At 31.1% G+C, this 18,513-nt stretch overlaps 2 protein-coding genes across 2 annotated transcripts; both read right to left on the reverse strand.

The window, feature by feature from the left end:
* Window positions 1–697: 697 nt before the first annotated feature.
* Window positions 698–4,509, reverse strand: LOC141661129 (uncharacterized). The gene is made up of 7 exons (XM_074468114.1): window positions 4,095–4,509; window positions 3,547–4,005; window positions 3,205–3,435; window positions 2,334–2,394; window positions 1,320–1,932; window positions 933–1,263; window positions 698–822 (listed from the first exon to the last, which is right to left on the reverse strand). The coding sequence occupies exons 1-7, from the start codon at window positions 4,507–4,509 to the stop codon at window positions 698–700; spliced, it is 2,235 nt and encodes a 744-aa protein (XP_074324215.1).
* An 8,615-nt stretch (window positions 4,510–13,124) lies between these two features.
* On the reverse strand, window positions 13,125–16,943 carry LOC141661130 (uncharacterized). Its single transcript, XM_074468115.1, has 7 exons — window positions 16,523–16,943; window positions 15,975–16,433; window positions 15,633–15,863; window positions 14,761–14,821; window positions 13,747–14,359; window positions 13,360–13,690; window positions 13,125–13,249 (listed from the first exon to the last, which is right to left on the reverse strand). The coding sequence occupies exons 1-7, from the start codon at window positions 16,941–16,943 to the stop codon at window positions 13,125–13,127; spliced, it is 2,241 nt and encodes a 746-aa protein (XP_074324216.1).
* Between the last annotated feature and the right edge of the window lie 1,570 nt (window positions 16,944–18,513).

The following is an 18,513-nucleotide window of genomic DNA, read 5'->3' on the forward strand; positions in this document are numbered from 1 at the left end:
CACTTGCTTCTTTTCCTGTTCACTCCAGTACTTTGTTGACTATTGCATCTTTGTACTAAAGAAGAACGGCTGCTTTTTCTGTTGATCCTGAAATTCGGCTGCCACATCTCAGTTTTCTCTGTCAACCCATGTGCCTCTGTCTGTAGGTACAACTACCACTTATCAACGGCTAATTAGCAGAACATCCGTTGAAGCTTTCATCCGTTAATGACTTCATCCGTTGAAGGATGTTATCCGTTGAAGCTTTCATCCGTTGATGCATTTATCCGTTGATGCTCTCATCCGTTGAAGGATGTTATCCGTTGAAGCTTTAGAGACATCCGTTGAAGCTTAGCTTCTCATCCGTTGAAGGTCTTTAAGTCATCCGTTGATACCACTTCATTTATACAAAATTACAAGGCATGAAATATTTACAATTGGCCTTCCTATCTGCATATCATCTAGTAGTCAACATGACTTATAGTTTCTCTCAACTTCTAAGAATTACATTTTAAATACAGAGACTGAAATATGCTACAATACTAGACTTATTTCTAAGTAAAGCTACACCATCAACGGATAGCCAAAGTGGTCTTATCCGTTGAGGCTACTGACACTAAATTTCTACTTAAGTATTTTGTTAAACATATCATCAAACTAATGCACATATATTCCTAACAAATACAAATCTTTGTATTGAGCTTCCATATCTGCCCTGTCATAACTGGTTTCCTCCATTATCAACATATTCATATCTTGTTCTATGTACATTGATGGAGGCTGAGAAATTTGAGGGGTAGTTTTTTAGAGTCTTGCCCACTGATTTAAGCAAAGAATCAATTTCTGCATAAAAGATGTAAGATTTACTCATAGAACAAATCATACATTTATTTTTTAATTTACAAACACATAAACAGTATGCTAATAAATTATATAAATGAAAAAAAAGGAACCTGTAAGGGCAAAGAAGTTAATTTGTTCCTCCGTCAGATTGAGATCAGGCTTCCCAGATTTTAGTCGTCTTTGAAACAAAATGTCATCACTCATAGAATGACAATGAGTGCTCCACAATGAGTTCAAGTCACTCACTTTACAGTTAACAATAATGTGAACAAATAATTCCCGAATCTGAGGTGCAAATCCACATTTCGAACATTCAGCAATTACTTCATGCCATTCATTGTCATTATCAAGAAATCCATGTTCTTTGCATGCATCTTTAAATGAAGGATACAGAACACCGTTCACTGTTCTTAATGACTCAAATGATGTAGGGCCGCGGATCTTAGAAAGCAACAACGTAAGAACCATATTTCACCAGTACTATGATGTGTATAAACCAATCTACCAATGACCAAACCTTTTTTCCTAACAGTCCAAGTCATTTGCGCATCATTCCAAACATAATTCCTTGGAATCTCATCATATGTGAAATGTCGGGCATTCTCATCTCTCTGATTTAACTGAAAAAAAGCTTCAAGTTTACTGTTTTTAAACCGAGCTCTAGAAGCAACCTTCTCCAATGACTCATTAGCTCTAAATGTACAATTCTTTTGCCCAGGCAAGTAAAATAATAGTCGCTCAACAGCTATTGATTGATGATGTATGTCCAAGCCAAAAATACGGTAGGCAGCTTCACATCCACAAATGTAACGACCATCAAAAAATGCTTGAATTTCATTAACGGTACCATCATTTTGAACGTTCCCTTTAATTTCTACTATAGCCCTGTCATGCCCTTTTAGGCAGTACTTGAACAAATATTTTAAGCTCCGAGCATGACAACATACTTCAATATTAATATGACATTGATATTTAATCAACAACTCTCGATTGTAAGGGACCACCCACTGATTATCTAAATCAGTTTTCCTTACTTTTACAGTATGCCTTGTTTTTCTACGCATGTAAAGGGGAAAACCGGATTCATCAAACATTGTGCGGGGACAATATCTATATAAAAAAATAGGGAAAATGAATTTTTTCGTCATCCAACTTATTGTGTGTTTAGAAACTTACCACTCAACTATAATTTTTTTTATTTTACTCACTAATGTTAGGTTCAGATTTTTTTAGTCACTAACGTTAGGTTCGGATTCGATTATTAGTATTTTGTCAATTTTCTATAGCATTATTAAAATATAGTGATAACCAGTACAAAAAGTATCAAATGTGTCTTATAAGAAAACTTATATCTGTATGAGTTTGCTAGATGCATATGGAGGGGTCGTATAATGTCTGAATTATATACGTATGTTATAGGAAGGACGCATATTGTTTTTAAAAATCTGATCATAACAGATGTATATACATTGTAAACAGACGTATAAAATCAGTTCATATACGTCTTTTACTTTTTAGGTGGGGTACTAAGCTCAAAACCAAAATTATTAGGAAGAGGCATCCCAATCCATACTAAAATTATTGGGAAATAAAAAAAATAAAAAATTCAATATAATCAAATTAGCAAACTGATTACAAAGTACTAAAAAACATTAAAAAAATTACATATCAATATTTTACCAAACGACACTTTACAAAAACCAAATGAAATCACTAATCACAACTCCTTCATGTAACTTTTACTAACCCAAAATCAAAACCATAAATCCATCCACTTTAATAAAATTGTGAATCAAATATATTAATAAACACAAAAATAAAATAATGTTGTAATAATGTGAATTTGGTATTAAATCAAACAACTGTCACAAGATATTTTACTTACAAACATAATTTTATAACTTATTTTTAAGGTTTTTTTTGTATATAAAAATTTAAACTTTAAATTATTATTCAGAAGAATAAAAATTAAAATAATTCATGAAACTACATCTTTTAGGAGCCTTAAAATGTTTGTCAAACTCTTATCACCAAGGTAAACGTTTTGGGGGACATATGGAGTACTATATATAAAGATATAGACATGGATCAAATCATTAAAATATTATAGACTACCACTATATTTTAATAATCCAAAAAAAATGACAAAATGCTAATAATCAAATCTGAACCTAACGTTAGTGACTAAAAACAAATATGAACCTAACATTAGTGAGCAAAAGAAAAAAAATAATAGTTGAATGGTAAGTTCCTAAAAACACGAAAAATTGGGTGACGAAAAAATCCATTTTCCCAAAAAAATATTAGACATTAGGCAAATTTTTTTTTAGAAAATAATCTCTTAGTAAAAAAGTACTTACTTCTATGGAAAGTGTCAGATACAGTTATAATCTTTCATACACGGGGAATTCAGAAACTCGACTCCACGGGGACCATGAATCATAAAAGCTTTCACGGCTGCATAACCAACAGGGTCGAGTAAATGATCAGGAATCTCAGCGGATACGTACTTGTCAACGTTGGACTTCAAATTAATCTTTGAGGTAACATCCAAACAAATAAGCATGTTCACGTGTGGCAAACCCCTTTTTTGAAATTCAACTACATACATTACTGCAATAAGAATTGTAGTTTTCTGTATCATTATATGAACATTTTTAAAATTTATGAAATCTGGTATTAATAAAATCAATTCATAAATTCTGGGTGGAGTTGAAATGTTACCTCCAATGCATTTTCCAAAAAATAATTTTTTCTTTATGTCATCCAACAATTGATTCAGTTTTAATCGAAAAACTCGAGCAATAATATCTGGGTTGTTCTGAGGAGTGCCACCAGGTATTAGCTTCATCATCTGCTGAATTTCGTCCCACATGGAGTTACATGTCATTGTAAGAAATAAGTCAGGGTGACCGACGTGACGGCAAACAGCAAGGGCGTCTTGAAATTTTTGCTGCATGTAACATTTGGAACCAACAAAACCAGCTAGAAGAATAAAACTTTTACCAATTTTAGACGAATCCCCATCGCCAGTTTGTAAGTAATCACAAATGTGGTGGTACAATTCATTCTTAAGTGTTGTCTGGTGAGTTTTAAACCACCATAAACGCGACTGCTCAATAATCGAGAATGAATCCACAACATATTGTTGAAACAATCTACTTGATAAGCGAGGAGTCATGCCTGCATAACATTATAAAAATAATAAGTGTAATTGATTTCTAAACCTACCATGTACACTATATGAAATGCACAGGAACAAATATCGGTACTTTCATTGTGTCGGACTTGAAACTTGTAGCTGTAAAAATCTTTCATCGGGCAGTACTCCTGCTTCTTCTCTTTATCATCTTCTTCTCTGTTATATTTAATATATTTGTGATAGCCATCTTCCCCACAGGGGAATAGTATAGGATACTGCAAAGCCATAAGTTTAGGATGAATGTTCGTTATACGTTCCAGTCCTTTTGTTTTGCTATCAATGATGATGTCCCGAGATGCACACAGATCTTCCAAGTCTCCCACCATTATTGCAGCAACTTCGTCGGATGGACCGACATGAGTTTCTCTACCACTTTCAGATCGACAAACCTTCAAGATTATTCTCAATTCAACAATAGGAGATTCTTCATAACGATCGCGTGCAATACGAAACTTTTGGACCAACTCATTGTTCTCATCGAACATTTGCATCAATCCATCAACAATTTCCTCATTAATCCTATCCCCTTCTTTAACATCGATCTATCGCATTCGATTAGCAAGCTCATTCTCTGTGTCATAGATATAAAGTTGACAAAACTTGGGGGTGTCATAATCATCGGGAATCAAAGCACCAAAAACATGATGGTTCTGTCCGTTTAACCGATAAATGTATGGTCCACCACCATTATTAATTGACGTGTCAACAGTTTCGCTAGTAGATGTGAAACAAAACATACTATTATACAACCTTGAACACTTTTGAAATGCAGGCCCCATTTTTGGATCATTGTATATTTTCCAAAGAAATGAAGGAGTTCGAGGGGCCTTTGGTAGTTTTATTAGGCCTTTACGACAACATATGGAAAACTTCGGAATGCCACGTGTAACATTCTTGTTAACTCTTTCCTCCTTCCACATGAAGGCTTGACAAAACTCACATTTTACGGAAGGTGCTCCCAAGCTAAGATATTCTTTAGGTGCTGCATCAATTGGAAGGTGTCAGACATACAACCAATACAAACTATTACTAAAATATATATATAGTCATAATCCATTCATTCTGGTAGATACCCGTTGTACTGTCACTGTAATATTCTGACTCGCATTCAACAGAACCATCATATTCACAATCATCTGCATATTAAATTCTCGTAATATAAAGTTATTTAATATTCATTCATCGATCAGAGGTCAAATATCGTAAAATTACATTACCATAATCTGCAAGAAACCCATCGTCCATACATTGAAAACCACTACTTTCACCTCCGTCTACATTTAACAAATAGAAGACATATTTAATAGTTTTATAAGATATTACGTCAACATAAGGAAATACTCTCAATAACTTATTTTCATTACCTAGTTGGGAGTAATCAGTGTCATTAAAACTATCATCGGATGTCAATTCATTTGGGAACAACGTCCGATTTAGTCCTGTAACATCAACGTCCAGGTTTACCTTAACCTTGTCTTTGAATGGTTGATGAGCACTGTCAGAATAAAGCAAAGCACTGCCTGTATTCAATAATATCATATTAAGCAAAATATTACAAATTTGAAAGCTTGTGTAATTCAAACAAAATTAAATATTATCATACTATCCACACATGAACTAAATAAGGCTGCAGGAGTGCCACAAATTTTCTCATTTGAATTGAAAGTGCATATTCGCTTTATGGATGCTTCAAATCTATTAAACTTCCCTATTTTATTAACTTTCTGCTTAGAGGAAAAGAGCACACGTCAATATAGAAGAATGAATTGAGTAGCATGATTCCAAAATAATAAAGTTTTTTGTTCTTCTTATAGAATAACTTGATGGTGTAGCAGTTTGGTGCGAATATGTAGCTGATGAAATATCTTGGATAAATGGGTCTTTTCTTTTCAATTCGGAGCTTCCAGCGGCATTCCTGATTTGATTATTACACTGTCTTAAAAATTGGAGAATTTTTTCCATTAATAAAAATTGTATAATACATTAAAGATTTTGTTAAAAAAAGTCTTAAATCAATGGCTACATTCACCTAAGTATCAAGTATGATTACATATACCTTAATGTTTCTTTAAAATGAAGTGAATTTTAATAAATGATCATAAACCATTTAATATGCTTATGCTCTTAAAGCATCTCAAATCAATCGAATTAAGGTTTTTGGTGTAAGTTTTTTTTACCTATAAAGGTAGAACATTTACCGCATTTTAAGATTAGTAAAATTTAGGCCTTCCCCAAGAGTTTTAATCCAAAAATCAAAATTTCGATAACTGGTTGATCAAAACTTTGATCCAAATTTTCGTAGAGCTCGAACGGCGTGATCCAAATTTTGATCCAAATTATCTTTTACAAATTTATAATACAAAAATATTATATTAAACCTTTTATTTTATATTTTATATTTAACCATTATCAATTATTTATATTACATTTTATAGATTATTTAAATTAAAGACAAATAATTGAATATACGTTAAAAAATTAAAGACCGATAAACTATTATTTTATTAGTACATTCATTTCATTAATTAAGATATTAAACATTATTATCATTCATTAAATAATCATAAATCATTTTTCCACATAATAAACTAATATATACTATTAAGAAAAATATTATTTTATATTTGCGCTAAATTAGGATCAGTGAATTGTGATTATCCAAATTTGGAAAAGAATTATTCACTCATCAAAATTTGGATGGCTATTTGGATCACTGTTGCAGGAGAATTTGGGATAATATGCCCCAAATTTGAATATTTGGATCACTGTTAGAGATGCTCTTAGTTCTAAATTTGGTCTTCGCAAAATATTGGACTTCACCAAAAGTTTGAACATCGTGTATCTCAATTGAGTAAATACAATCCACTATTTATTATATGAATAAAACTAATAGTACCTACAACCTTTTCTACTACATCTCAATAATAGTCTCTAGAACCGATAAGATCTTTTAAATAACGGAACTTAATATTGTAATGACAGGTTTAATTGTAATTTAATTATAATAGTATAGTTTAATATCATTACGCTTCTTCAAGAGTTTTATAATTTTCAATTGTATAGTATTTTTTAAGGGTAGGTAATTCTTCAAATTTTAAATTTAGTGGTCAATCAAAAATATTGTGAGTAACTACAATGGTCACAGTCGTCTATCTTTAATGAGTAAATATGAATCATATTTCTAAGTGTAGATGTGAATGCAGAATTAGACATTTTTCTCTCAAATTTATCAATATTATACTGAAATTTCTTAATATCATATTAATTTTTGTACGTGATATGATATCATTTTTAAAATTTCAATTCAGAACATAGGGTTCGAATAAATTACTTGAAATGAATATTTTTTTAGAATAATCTAATAGCAAATACTTCTTTGAAATGAAGTGAATTTTAATAAATGATCAGAAACCATTTAATATGCTTATGCTCTTAAAGCATCTCAAATCAATCGAATTAAGGTTTTTGGTGTAAGTTTTTTTTACCTATAAAGGTAGAACATTTACCGCATTCTAAGATTAGTAAAATTTAGGCCTTCCCCAAGAGTTTTAATCCAAAAATCAAAATTTCGATGACCGGTTTATCAAAACTCTGATCCAAATTTTCGTAGAATTCCAACAGCGTGATCCAAATTATCTTTTACAAATTTATAATACAGAATTATTATATTAAACCTTTTATTTTATATTTTATATTTAACCATTATCAATTATTTATATTACATTTTATAGATTATTTAAATTAAAGACAAAAAATTGAATATACGTTAAAAAATTAAAGACCGATAAACTATTATTTTATTAGTACATTCATTTCATTAATTAAGATATTAAACATTATTATCATTCATTAAATAATCATAAATCATTTTTCCACATAATAAACTAATATATACAATTAAGAAAAATATTATTTTATATTTGCGCTAAATTAGGATCAGTGAATTTTGGTTATCCAAATTTGGAAAAGAAGTATTCGCTCATCCAAATTTGGATCGCTATTCGGATCACTGTTGCATGAGAATTTAGGATAATCTGCCCCAAATTTGAATATTTCGATCACTGTTGGAGAAGCTCTTAGTTCTAAATTTGGCCTTCGCAAAATATATGACTTCGCCAAAAGTTTGAACATCGTGTATCTCAATTTAGTAAATACAAGCCACTATTTATTATATAAATAAAACTAATAGTACCTACAACCTTTTCTACTACATCTCAATAATAGTCTCTAGAACCGATAAGATCTTTAAAATAACGGAACTTAATACTATAATGACAGGTTTAATTGTAATTTAAATATAATAGTATAATTTAATATCATTACGCTTCTTCAAAATTTCTATAATTTTCAATTGTACAGTATTTTCTAAGGTGGATAATTCTTCAAATTTTAAATTTAGTGGTCAATCGAAAACATTGTGGGTAACTACAATGGTCATAGTCGTCTATCTTTAATGAGTAAATATGAACCATATTTTCTAAGTGTAGATGTGAATGCAGAATTAGACATTTTCTCTCGAATTTATCAATATTATACTAAAATTTCTTAATATCATATTAATTTTTGTACGTGATATGATATCATTTCTAAAATTGTTCGAATAAATGACTTGAAATGAAGGATTTTTTTTAGAATAATCTAATAGCATATACTTCTTGAAATGAAGTGAATTTTAAGAAATTTCAGAAACCATTTAATACGCTTAAGCTCTTAAAGCATCTCAAATCAATCGAATTAAGGTCTTTGGTGTAAGTTTTTTTTACCTATAAAGGTAGAACATTTACCGCATTCTAAGATTAGTAAAATTTAGGCCTTCCTCAATAGTTTTAATCCAAAAATCTAAATTTAGATAACCGATTGATCAAAACTCTGATTCAAATTTTTGTAGAACTCCAACGACGTGATCCAAATTTTGATCCAAATTATCTTTTACAAATTTATAATACAGAAATATTATATTAAACCCTTTATTTTAGATTTTATATTTAACCATATCAACTATTTATATTACATTTTATACATTATTTAAATTAAAGACAAAAATTTTAATGTACGTTAAAAAAATTAAAAACTAATCAACTATTATTTTATTAGTAAATTCATTTCATTAGTTGAGATATGAAATATTATTATCATTCATTAAATAATCATAAATCCTTTTTTGGCTAAATATCTTTTACAAATTTATAATACATAAATATTATATTAAACCATTTTTAACCATAATAAACTAATATATACTCATAAGAAAACTATTATTTTATATTTGGATAAGAACTATTCACTAATCCAAATTTGGATCTCTATTTGGATAACAGTTGCAGTTGCAGGAGAATTTGGGATAATCTGCCCCAAATTTGAACCTTTGAATCACTGTTGGAGATACTTTTAGCTCTAAATTTTGTTTTCGCAAAATAATTTACTTCACCAAACGTTTTAACATCATATATCTCAATTTAGTAAATACGAACCACTCTTTATTGTATAAATAAAACTAATAGTACCTAAAACCTATTCTACTACAACACACTAATAGTCTCTAGAACCGATAAGATCTTTTAAATAATGGAACTTAACACCATACTCACAGGTTTGATTATAATTAAATTATAATAATATAGTTTAATATCATTACGCTTCTTCAAAAGTTTTATAATGTTCAATAGTATAATTTAATTTGTACATTATTTTTAAAGGGAAAGTAATTCTTCAAATTTTAAAATTAGGGGTCAACTAAAAAAATTGTGACTAACTACAATGGTCACAGTCGTTTATCTTTAATGAGTAAATATGAATCATATTTTCTAAGTGTAGATGTGATCCAAATTATCTTTTACAAATTTTTAAAACATAAATATTATATTTAACTCATTATTTTAGAATTTGTATTTAACCATTATCAACTATTTATATAAGATTTGATATATTATTTTATTTAATTATAAAAATTTTAATATACATTAAAAAAATTAAAAACCTGATAAACTATCATTTTATTAATAAATTCATTTCATTAATTAAGATATTAAACATTATTACCATTCATTAAATAATCATAAATCATTTTTTTGGCTAAATAATCATAAATCATTTTTAAACCTAATACACTAATATATACTAATGAGAAAACTATTATTTTATATTTGCGCTAAATTTGGATATGTACTATTTACTGATCCAAATTTGGATCACGTAGAATTTTGGGTAACCTGCCCGAATTTATCATTATTATATTCAAAATTCTTAATATAATATTATTTTTCTCTCAAATTTATTAATATTATACTCAAAATTCTTAATATAATATTATTTTAAGTACGTGATATACTATCTTTTCTAAATTTTCAATTTTAAATTATATTTTGAAAAAACATGAAACTTATTTGAAATTTTCAAATGTTAATAATTGACAGCTCTGTACCACATATACATTTATTGCACTTTCACATTAGGCCACACCTAGGATTATACATGCAGTACGTCCATAACTTTACAGTAAATAAAGGTGCACTAATCAGTCCATAAAATGAAGATTTATGCAAAATATTTTATTTCTCTATTCCAGGAGTATATACACAAATGTATCCAATTTACACCTTTCTTAGGAAGTTAATGGTTTGTGACCGTGCTTTCATCAAAATAATGTTAATTTATGTGTTTTCTTCTACTAAAAGCTTCCCCATGTGCTTGATTTGATATTGTGCATAATTCAACCATACCTTTATCATTGTATTGTAAATATTGAAAATTAAATCCTTATTTCAGCTTTGTTGTGAGTGCGGATGGAAGGATATCCGGGGAGATTCATAATGTCATGTGCAAACTATTTACTTACATTTCATAGATAACATTTAACTATACCATTTATTAGTAAAATGATAGAAAAGATGACATGTAATGTAGTCAAAAATGAAATTGTAATTACCACGTACAACTTTCTTGGCTTCCAATGCGGCCATCAACGTAGTTGGCAGTTGAAAATGTTAATTACAAAAAGGACTAACATCAATGTAAAGGTAAGCATTACACATCGGACCTCATCCAGAAATAGGAAGTGAATTAGGTGAAGAGGAACATAATATTCTTGACCAAGGTAAAATTATCGGTAAAGTACAAAATTCTTTGGTCTTTTGATATTTCATGGTGAAGTACTGCCCTACAACATTAAAGATATTTAATAAGAAATGGTCATTGAGGGAAAATACCAAAACTACAATACTGGGGCAGGAGCGGAACATGAAAGCTAACGTGACTGGAAAAAGGCACAGTTTGGTAAAGGATGGAGTAGATTCACCAGTGACAACCTCATGCAAATTACTAAACTACTTGGTTTTTCAGTTACACACTTTATTTTTTTCTAAATGAATTATATTGCAAGTACTAAACTACTGTGAAAATACGGCATACCAAAAGGTATTTGAAGTTAACAGCTCCAAATAAGAAAATAGAGAGCAACTTAAAAAAATAACTCAGTAAAGCCCCAAATGAGAAACAGAAATAGAGTGAACTAATATGTTCAAGTACACATGAAATCACTACGCCTACTAAGCTCACAAAATAGAAATTACACATCAAACTATAAACCAACTAAACAGTAGGAACATTACAGAATATCTCCTTGTAAACAACATTATCAGTCTTTCCGGTACTACAACTAGCTTCGTCGTCAACAAAAATGTGCAAACCTTCCGGAGAAGTCACTCGGCTTACAGTAACATAAAACTGGCCGTGTGTAAACACAAAATTGGGTAAATATAACCCTGCTGTCTTTAAAGATTGTCCGTGCGATTTGTTAATCGTCATGGCATAACAGATTTGAATTGGCATTTTGTTTGTGAATAAGTTTGAAGGGTAGTCGACTGTCACTTGGGCAACACTCCATTCTAGGAATGAAATGATGTGTACCAACATTTGAACCACATATAACGTCACACTGGACAACATTCTTCAAACATTTTATGATGATGAGCCTAGTACCATTGCATAATCCAAGGGTCTGATTTAGATTTCTCATTAATATTACGACGACTCCTTTAAGTTTTAACTCATGTTGGGGCATTCCTGGAATACTCAGTGAATTTAAGTACTCAATGGGGAAATTAAGACCCAATTCAGTTTCAGTTCCACCAAAATCCTCAACCCTGTCAACACTGTAGTATGAAATCGCGTCACCTGGAAGTTTATCGAAAATAAGAGAATTAAGATGAGAAACTGTTTAATTTGTTGGAGTGAGAATAGCTCGCTCAATAAGATATTTTGGGAATTGGAAGTTGGTGAGAAACTTTGGATAGATTGCAGCCATCATTTTCTCAAAAGAGTTAGATTGCTCAACATTACAGAACTGAGGTGGAATCTGAACTTCAAACTCGGTACAGGAAGGACCTTCATCCTTAGAAATGTAATTTTAACCTTCACCAATACCTAGTACCCATCGGGAAAATATACTCAATACTTCATTACGTTCATCAGAATTACCTTTGCTAAGACGCATGTTGTGCTTCAAAACAAAGACTTTACATGCAGCCCATAATCTAGACCTGGTAATGTTGGCAGAGACAATATCAGCATGATCTCCGTAGGGTATGACAGGGAGAATTTGTCAAAAATCCCCACCAAGCACCACAATAATTCCACCAAATGGTATATGATAACGTTTTGGTGAACAGCCTTCATCAAATCCCTTAAAGATCTGTCTAAACATTCAAACGCATGACGATGTTGCATTGGTGCTTCATCCCATATAATTAAACTTGTATGTTTCAGAATTCCAGCTGTCTCCGAATTATGACCAATGCCACATAAAGAATAATCATCAATGACAATTGGTATCTTAAATCGTGAATGCGCGTTCCTTCCTCCTAGAATTTAAGTTGCTTCTATTCCTGACGTGGCTACTGACAACACTATTTTTCCTTCAGCTCTAAGTTTGAAAATAAAAGTTCTCCAAAGATACGTTTTACCGCACCCACCACTGCCGTAAACAAAGAAAAGACCATTTTCATTTTTTCCAATAGCATCAAGGACATGATTATGTACTTCCATGTGTTCTTCATTAAGTTTACAATACAAATCTTTGTATTGAGCTTCCATATCTGCCCTGTCATAACTGGTTTCCTCCATTATCAACATATTCATATCTTGTTCTATGTACATTGATGGAGGCTGAGAAATTTGAGGGGTAGTTTTTTAGAGTCTTGCCCACTGATTTAAGCAAAGAATCAATTTCTGCATAAAAGATGTAAGATTTACTCATAGAACAAATCATACATTTATTTTTTAATTTACAAACACATAAACAGTATGCTAATAAATTATATAAATGAAAAAAAAGGAACCTGTAAGGGCAAAGAAGTTAATTTGTTCCTCCGTCAGATTGAGATCAGGCTTCCCAGATTTTAGTCGTCTTTGAAACAAAATGTCATCACTCATAGAATGACAATGAGTGCTCCACAATGAGTTCAAGTCACTCACTTTACAGTTAACAATAATGTGAACAAATAATTCCCGAATCTGAGGTGCAAATCCACATTTCGAACATTCAGCAATTACTTCATGCCATTCATTGTCATTATCAAGAAATCCATGTTCTTTGCATGCATCTTTAAATGAAGGATACAGAACACCGTTCACTGTTCTTAATGACTCAAATGATGTAGGGCCGCGGATCTTAGAAAGCAACAACGTAAGAACCATATTTCACCAGTACTATGATGTGTATAAACCAATCTACCAATGACCAAACCTTTTTTCCTAACAGTCCAAGTCATTTGCGCATCATTCCAAACATAATTCCTTGGAATCTCATCATATGTGAAATGTCGGGCATTCTCATCTCTCTGATTTAACTGAAAAAAAGCTTCAAGTTTACTGTTTTTTAACCGAGCTCTAGAAGCAACCTTCTCCAATGACTCATTAGCTCTAAATGTACAATTCTTTTGCCCAGGCAAGTAAAATAATAGTCGCTCAACAGCTATTGATTGATGATGTATGTCCAAGCCAAAAATACGGTAGGCAGCTTCACATCCACAAATGTAACGACCATCAAAAAATGCTTGAATTTCATTAACGGTACCATCATTTTGAACATTCCCTTTAATTTCTACTATAGCCCTGTCATGCCCTTTTAGGCAGTACTTGAACAAATATTTTAAGCTCCGAGCATGACAACATACTTCAATATTAATATGACATTGATATTTAATCAACAACTCTCGATTGTAAGGGACCACCCACTGATTATCTAAATCAGTTTTCCTTACTTTTACAGTATGCCTTGTTTTTCTACGCATGTAAAGGGGAAAACCGGATTCATCAAACATTGTGCGGGGACAATATCTATATAAAAAAATAGGGAAAATGAATTTTTTCGTCACCCAACTTATTGTGTGTTTAGAAACTTACCACTCAACTATAATTTTTTTTATTTTACTCACTAATGTTAGGTTCAGATTTTTTTAGTCACTAACGTTAGGTTCGGATTCGATTATTAGTATTTTGTCAATTTTCTATAGCATTATTAAAATATAGTGATAACCAGTACAAAAAGTATCAAATGTGTCTTATAAGAAAACTTATATTTGTATGAGTTTGCTAGATGCATATGGAGGGGTCGTATAATGTCTGAATTATATACGTATGTTATAGGAAGGACGCATATTGTTTTTAAAAATCTGATCATAACAGATGTATATACATTATAAACAGACGTATAAAATCAGTTCATATACGTCTTTTACTTTTTAGGTGGGGTACTAAGCTCAAAACCAAAATTATTAGGAAGAGGCATCCCAATCCATACTAAAATTATTGGGAAATAAAAAAAATAAAAAATTCAATATAATCAAATTAGCAAACTGATTACAAAGTACTAAAAAACATTAAAAAAATTACATATCAATATTTTACCAAACGACACTTTACAAAAACCAAATGAAATCACTAATCACAACTCCTTCATGTAACTTTTACTAACCCAAAATCAAAACCATAAATCCATCCACTTTAATAAAATTGTGAATCAAATATATTAATAAACACAAAAATAAAATAATGTTGTAATAATGTGAATTTGGTATTAAATCAAACAACTGTCACAAGATATTTTACTTACAAACATAATTTTATAACTTATTTTTAAGGTTTTTTTTTGTATATAAAAATTTAAACTTTAAATTATTATTCAGAAGAATAAAAATTAAAATAATTCATGAAACTACATCTTTTAGGAGCCTTAAAATGTTTGTCAAACTCTTATCACCAAGGTAAACGTTTTGGGGGACATATGGAGTACTATATATAAAGATATAGACATGGATCAAATCATTAAAATATTATAGACTACCACTATATTTTAATAATCCAAAAAAAATGACAAAATGCTAATAATCAAATCTGAACCTAACGTTAGTGACTAAAAACAAATATGAACCTAACATTAGTGAGCAAAAGAAAAAAAATAATAGTTGAATGGTAAGTTCCTAAAAACACGAAAAATTGGGTGACGAAAAAATCCATTTTCCCAAAAAAATATTAGACATTAGGCAAATTTTTTTTTAGAAAATAATCTCTTAGTAAAAAAGTACTTACTTCTATGGAAAGTGTCAGATACAGTTATAATCTTTCATACACGGGGAATTCAGAAACTCGACTCCACGGGGACCATGAATCATAAAAGCTTTCACGGCTGCATAACCAACAGGGTCGAGTAAATGATCAGGAATCTCAGCGGATACGTACTTGTCAACGTTGGACTTCAAATTAATCTTTGAGGTAACATCCAAACAAATAAGCATGTTCACGTGTGGCAAACCCCTTTTTTGAAATTCAACTACATACATTACTGCAATAAGAATTGTAGTTTTCTGTATCATTATATGAACATTTTTAAAATTTATGAAATCTGGTATTAATAAAATCAATTCATAAATTCTGGGTGGAGTTGAAATGTTACCTCCAATGCATTTTCCAAAAAATAATTTTTTCTTTATGTCATCCAACAATTGATTCAGTTTTAATCGAAAAACTCGAGCAATAATATCTGGGTTGTTCTGAGGAGTGCCACCAGGTATTAGCTTCATCATCTGCTGAATTTCGTCCCACATGGAGTTACATGTCATTGTAAGAAATAAGTCAGGGTGACCGACGTGACGGCAAACAGCAAGGGCGTCTTGAAATTTTTGCTGCATGTAACATTTGGAACCAACAAAACCAGCTAGAAGAATAAAACTTTTACCAATTTTAGACGAATCCCCATCGCCAGTTTGTAAGTAATCACAAATGTGGTGGTACAATTCATTCTTAAGTGTTGTCTGGTGAGTTTTAAACCACCATAAACGCGACTGCTCAATAATCGAGAATGAATCCACAACATATTGTTGAAACAATCTACTTGATAAGCGAGGAGTCATGCCTGCATAACATTATAAAAATAATAAGTGTAATTGATTTCTAAACCTACCATGTACACTATATGAAATGCACAGGAACAAATATCGGTACTTTCATTGTGTCGGACTTGAAACTTGTAGCTGTAAAAATCTTTCATCGGGCAGTACTCCTGCTTCTTCTCTTTATCATCTTCTTCTCTGTTATATTTAATATATTTGTGATAGCCATCTTCCCCACAGGGGAATAGTATAGGATACTGCAAAGCCATAAGTTTAGGATGAATGTTCGTTATACGTTCCAGTCCTTTTGTTTTGCTATCAATGATGATGTCCCGAGATGCACACAGATCTTCCAAGTCTCCCACCATTATTGCAGCAACTTCGTCGGATGGACCGACATGAGTTTCTCTACCACTTTCAGATCGACAAACCTTCAAGATTATTCTCAATTCAACAACAGGAGATTCTTCATAACGATCGCGTGCAATACGAAACTTTTGGACCAACTCATTGTTCTCATCGAACATTTGCATCAATCCCTCAACAATTTCCTCATTAATCCTATCCCCTTCTTTAACATCGATCTATCGCATTCGATTAGCAAGCTCATTCTCTGTGTCATAGATATAAAGTTGACAAAACTTGGGGGTGTCATCATCATCGGGAATCAAAGCACCAAAAACATGATGGTTCTGTCCGTTTAACCGATAAATGTATGGTCCACCACCATTATTAATTGACGTGTCAACAGTTTCGCTAGTAGATGTGAAACAAAACATACTATTATACAACCTTGAACACTTTTGAAATGCAGGCCCCATTTTTGGATCATTGTATATTTTCCAAAGAAATGAAGGAGTTCGAGGGGCCTTTGGTAGTTTTATTAGGCCTTTACGACAACATATGGAAAACTTCGGAATGCCACGTGTAACATTCTTGTTAACTCTTTCCTCCTTCCACATGAAGGCTTGACAAAACTCACATTTTACGGAAGGTGCTCCCAAGCTAAGATATTCTTTAGGTGCTGCATCAATTGGAAGGTGTCAGACATACAACCAATACAAACTATTACTAAAATATATATATAGTCATAATCCATTCATTCTGGTAGATACCCGTTGTACTGTCACTGTAATATTCTGACTCGCATTCAACAGAACCATCATATTCACAATCATCTGCATATTAAATTCTCGTAATATAAAGTTATTTAATATTCATTCATCGATCAGAGGTCAAATATCGTAAAATTACATTACCATAATCTGCAAGAAACCCATCGTCCATACATTGAAAACCACTACTTTCACCTCCGTCTACATTTAACAAATAGAAGACATATTTAATAGTTTTATAAGATATTACGTCAACATAAGGAAATACTCTCAATAACTTATTTTCATTACCTAGTTGGGAGTAATCAGTGTCATTAAAACTATCATCGGATGTCAATTCATTTGGGAACAACGTCCGATTTAGTCCTGTAACATCAACGTCCAGGTTTACCTTAACCTTGTCTTTGAATGGTTGATGAGCACTGTCAGAATAAAGCAAAGCACTGCCTGTATTCAATAATATCATATTAAGCAAAATATTACAAATTTGAAAGCTTGTGTAATTCAAACAAAATTAAATATTATCATACTATCCACACATGAACTAAATAAGGCTGCAGGAGTGCCACAAATTTTCTCATTTGAATTGAAAGTGCATATTCGCTTTATGGATGCTTCAAATCTATTAAACTTCCCTATTTTATTAACTTTCTGCTTAGAGGAAAAGAGCACACGTCAATATAGAAGAATGAATTGAGTAGCATGATTCCAAAATAATAAAGTTTTTTGTTCTTCTTATAGAATAACTTGATGGTGTAGCAGTTTGGTGCGAATATGTAGCTGATGAAATATCTTGGATAAATGGGTCTTTTCTTTTCAATTCGGAGCTTCCAGCGGCATTCCTGATTTGATTATTACACTGTCTTAAAAATTGGAGAATTTTTTCCATTAATAAAAATTGTATAATACATTAAAGATTTTGTTAAAAAAAGTCTTAAATCAATGGCTACATTCACCTAAGTATCAAGTATGATTACATATACCTTAA

Source organism: Apium graveolens, chromosome 5 (genome assembly GCF_009905375.1).
Source record: "Apium graveolens cultivar Ventura chromosome 5, ASM990537v1, whole genome shotgun sequence".
NCBI classification, from domain to species: Eukaryota; Viridiplantae; Streptophyta; class Magnoliopsida; order Apiales; family Apiaceae; genus Apium; species Apium graveolens.

What these genes read in the sequence shown, in the direction of transcription:
- LOC141661130 (XM_074468115.1), bottom strand. Translation starts at nt 16,943, where the DNA reads ATGCAAATGTTCGATGAGAACAATGAGTTGGTCCAAAAGTTTCGTATT. An exon ending in TTTTGGAAAATGCATTGGAG is followed by an intron (nt 15,864 to 15,974) that starts GTAACATTTCAA and finishes TTCTTATTGCAG; the next exon opens with TAATGTATGTAGTTGAATTT. An exon ending in TAACTTCTTTGCCCTTACAG is followed by an intron (nt 13,250 to 13,359) that starts GTTCCTTTTTTT and finishes TCTTTTATGCAG; the next exon opens with AAATTGATTCTTTGCTTAAA.
- LOC141661129 (XM_074468114.1), bottom strand. Translation starts at nt 4,509, where the DNA reads ATGTTCGATGAGAACAATGAGTTGGTCCAAAAGTTTCGTATTGCACGC. An exon ending in TCAAGTCCGACACAATGAAA is followed by an intron (nt 4,006 to 4,094) that starts GTACCGATATTT and finishes AATGTTATGCAG; the next exon opens with GCATGACTCCTCGCTTATCA. An exon ending in TTTTGGAAAATGCATTGGAG is followed by an intron (nt 3,436 to 3,546) that starts GTAACATTTCAA and finishes TTCTTATTGCAG; the next exon opens with TAATGTATGTAGTTGAATTT.